The 3848-nt window shown below is 42.0% G+C and overlaps 1 protein-coding gene across 1 annotated transcript in view; it reads left to right on the top strand.

The window, feature by feature from the left end:
• LOC109914324 (zinc finger protein 521-like) overlaps positions 1-3596 on the top strand; it is a 264019-nt gene extending 260423 nt beyond the window's left edge. Inside the window, exon 5 of the mRNA XM_048596231.1 lies at positions 2505-3596. Within this exon, the coding sequence (XP_048452188.1) occupies positions 2505-2534 (30 nt within the window). The 3' untranslated portion in view covers positions 2535-3596. The remainder of the gene's footprint in view (positions 1-2504) is intronic.
• The last annotated feature ends 252 nt before the right edge of the window (positions 3597-3848 follow it).

The raw sequence follows: 3848 nt of genomic DNA, 5'->3' as shown, positions 1-3848 counted from the left end.
ACACTCCTGACTTGTGCCTTGTAGATGGTGGACAGGCTTTGGGGAGTCAGGAGTGTGATGGAATACTCCCCACTTGCCTGGATGGGTGCAGCTCCAACAACACTCAAGAACCTTGACACCATCCAGGGCAAAGCAGCTGCTTGATTGGCACCACATCCATCACCTTCAACATTCACTTCCTTCATCTCTCACAGTGTTGGCAGTGTGTACTATCCACAAGGTGCACTGCAGAAATTCAACAAGGCAGCTTAGAAAGCACGTTCCAAATCCACGACCACTTCCATCTAGAAGGACAAAGGCAGCAGATACATGGGAACATCACCCCCTGCAAGTTCCCCTCCAAGCCACTCACCATCCTGACTTGGAAATATATCGCTGTTCCTTCACTGTCGCTGGATCAAGATCCTGGAATTCCCTCCCTAAGGGCATTGTGGGTCTACCTACAGCACATGGACTGTAGCGGTTCAAGAAGGCAGCTCACCCCCACCTTCTCAAGGAGCAACTGCGGGTGGGTGGGCAGCATTGCCCACATTTTGCGAATTCTAATATTTTTAAAACTCCAAAATGATAGTGAAAAGGTGTTAAATTTAACCACGTTGTTATTTTTGATGTTTTTACATAGTTAAGTAATGAATTAGTTGATTAGTTTAGATTGAATTTTGACAGATACTTTTGCTTAAAAAAGGAAGGAAACAGAAAACTTGTAACTCCAGGCCAATTAACTTAATGTCTGTAATTGGGAAAACATTGGGGTCTATTTGAAAGGATATAATGGCAGAGCATTTAGAAGTGAATTATATAATCGAGCAGAGTCAGCATGGCTTCATGAAAGGGATATCATACCTAACAAATTTACTAGAATTCTTTCAGGAGATAATGAGCAGGATAGATAAAGGGGAACAAGTGGATGTAATATATTTGGATTTTCAAAGGTGTTTGATACAGTATCACACATTCAGCTACTTAATAAGATAAGAGTCCATGGTATTGTAGATGATGAATTAGCATTAATAGGAGATTGTTAAAAGACACAGAGTTGAAATAAGAAGCAGCATTTTCAGGACAAGAACCTATAACTAGTAGTGTGCCACAGAGATCAGTGCTGGGGCCACTGTTATTGACAATATAGATTCACAGTTTGGATGAGGAAAATGAATGTCATATTGTCTAGTTTACAGGTGGCACAAAACTGGGTGGGATGATAAGTGATGAGGATGACACAAAGAGAGATGTAGGCAGGTGGGCAAAACCCTGGCAGATGTTGATTTCCCACCAATCAACAATGGATTCACACTCATCAGTAGATTTTTAATTCCAGATTATTACTGAATTCAAATTCCACCATCTGGCGTGGCAGTATTTGAATCCGACTCCCCAGAACATTAACTGAGTTTCTGGATTAATATTCTAGTGATAATATCACTAGGCCATTGCCCCCCCAACCCATCCATGAATCCCAAAATATCTGACATCTCAATAGAGAAGGCAAATGGAACGTTGGACATTATTTCAAAGGGAATGGAGTATAAAAATAGGGAGGTTTTACTAAAACTATGCAAGGCACTAGTCAGACCACAGCTGGAATACTGTGAACAGTTTTGGGCCCCTTATTTAAGGAAAGAAATAGTGGCTTTGGAGGTGTTGAAATAGCTGATCAAGTGTGACCTAATTGACTGGTAGAGCAGGCTCAATGGGCTGAATGGCCTTCTCCTATTCCTATTACCAATTTAGTCCAAAGGTAGATGATGACTCCAATTAATAAGCTTCTAATTGACTAAGACGGTGATGTAGTGGTCATGTCACTGGGCCTAGTAACCCAGAACTTCAGGTTAATGAGTTGGGGACTTGTGTTTGAATCCTACCATGGCAGATAATGAAACTTGAATTTAAGAAAAATCTGGGATAAAAAGGGGGAAAACTAGCCTCACGGTGGCCACTGTCTGGTATAGGCACAATGGGCCTAATGGCCTACTTAAATAACATAAGAATTCTGTCGATTGTTGTTAAATTCCAACTGGGGGAGTGATGTCCTTTAGGGAAGAAACTCTGTCATTCTTACCCAGTCTAGCCCACGCGTGACTCCAGACCCACTGCCAATGAACCCTAACTGGCCTCTGAACAGGGCCCAGCAAGCCATTTCAAATCAAAGGGCACCTCGGGACGGGCAATAAATGCTGACCCAGCCAGCGATGCCCACGCCCTATGAAGGAATGAAAAGAAAATGAACAATAAATCAAGGCTAGACCCTGATGGTGGAACTTGGGGAGCGATTTCCCAGCAAAAGCTGAGAGGAAGGTGATTTTTTTTTAAGAACGAAGCTGGACATTGTGGCCACATAATTTGACATAAAGAAATGGATATAATAATTGCTATGCCCTCAGGAGCTGGTGCAGTATAACTGACACTAAACAACCAATCATTGTTATTAAAATAAGTGTGTGTTCAGTGAATGGGTCATCCTGCAGTCTCGTCTCAACGTGTAATTTTCTTCCTGTCTTCTGCAGAATCATACAATGACGCAGCACAGCAGTTAATGATATGATGCGGAGCAAGTCGGCTTGTTTCGAAATGGCGACATAACTTGGAAGTATAGGACCTCCTCACTCTTTGCACGAGAATGTGTTCATTGATGGACATTTTGAAGAGATTAACAAAAAAAAACGCAATGTACTATAATATAAAAAGGAAACTTGCATCAGTCAAAATATTGTTTTCTTTTCACATTGTTTAACCCTTTAAGCCAACATACCAAGTTTCTGTGTATACTATACATCTATAGTATATATGAGATGTGACACATGTTATGTTACCAATCCCTTTCACCAGTCCAAAGCTGGTTTACCTCTCTCCCCCTCCCCCACCCCTGCTGCACCTTCCAACCTCCCAACCCCAATCCCCCCCCCACCGACCCCGCACCGCTTCCCTCACCCTTAAACAAACATAAACTGTATTTGTGGAATTTGACCATCATTAGCATTGCCATTCATGTGATAGACGTAATGTATAGCAAACATCAGCTGTTCATTCTAGAAAGCATTGGAAAGTTCCTTGCCTTTTAAAACTTTCTTTCAACAAAATTTCTGTACAATCAACTTTCCAGTCAATTAAACCCTGCTTATCCATAACTGTTATGAAGTGTTAATTCTGCTGTCTGAACCTGGATTTTGCTGGAATTACTGTGTTTATATAAGAAATAAACCCATGTAACAATGAGCACTCCTTGTTCTCTGTGGTTATCGACTTCTCGATAAGAGGCAAATTTGGAAACCAGCAAGGTGGATTACTGACTCGCAATCTTTGACCCAGCTACCTCTGGACTTCTTGTCACCACCCGCCAACAGGTGTACTGCATGTAAGACCCTTTTATCTAACCCAAAACAGGACTGTAAAAGACGGACCTACAGCTTTACATCAGTGAGGCTTGGGTCAAAGGTTTCCACAGCTTGATATGAAGTAATGCGACCTCCCAGCTTATCAGAGTGACATCAGCAGATCGATGATATTGTACACAACAATTTCGGGACTCCAGACTTGGTGTGGTACAGCTGGTCGGTGGCAATCTGGGTTTGCCCTTCAAATAAACCAGATTTTAACAATTCTCGATTGCTTTTGTGTCTTATTTAGTGAATGCAAGTCACAGCTTTTATTCATACAGCAGCTTTAATGTAGGAAAACACCCAAGGGCATCTTATGGGGGCGATTACCAAACAGAATTTGACACCAAACCACATTAGTAGATAGGGCAAATGAAAGGCTTTCTCAGGGACACCGTGTTAAGGAGGGCCAGCACAGAGGGGGCAGACTTCAGGAGATTGGAATCAAAGAGCTGTGATAAAACTGGAGTCAGG

This window comes from Rhincodon typus, chromosome 4 (genome assembly GCF_021869965.1).
Source record: "Rhincodon typus isolate 14 chromosome 4, sRhiTyp1.1, whole genome shotgun sequence".
Classification (NCBI taxonomy): Eukaryota; Metazoa; Chordata; class Chondrichthyes; order Orectolobiformes; family Rhincodontidae; genus Rhincodon; species Rhincodon typus.
Note: the sequence above shows the minus strand (reverse complement) of the source record. Positions and strands in the feature narration are given on the sequence as shown.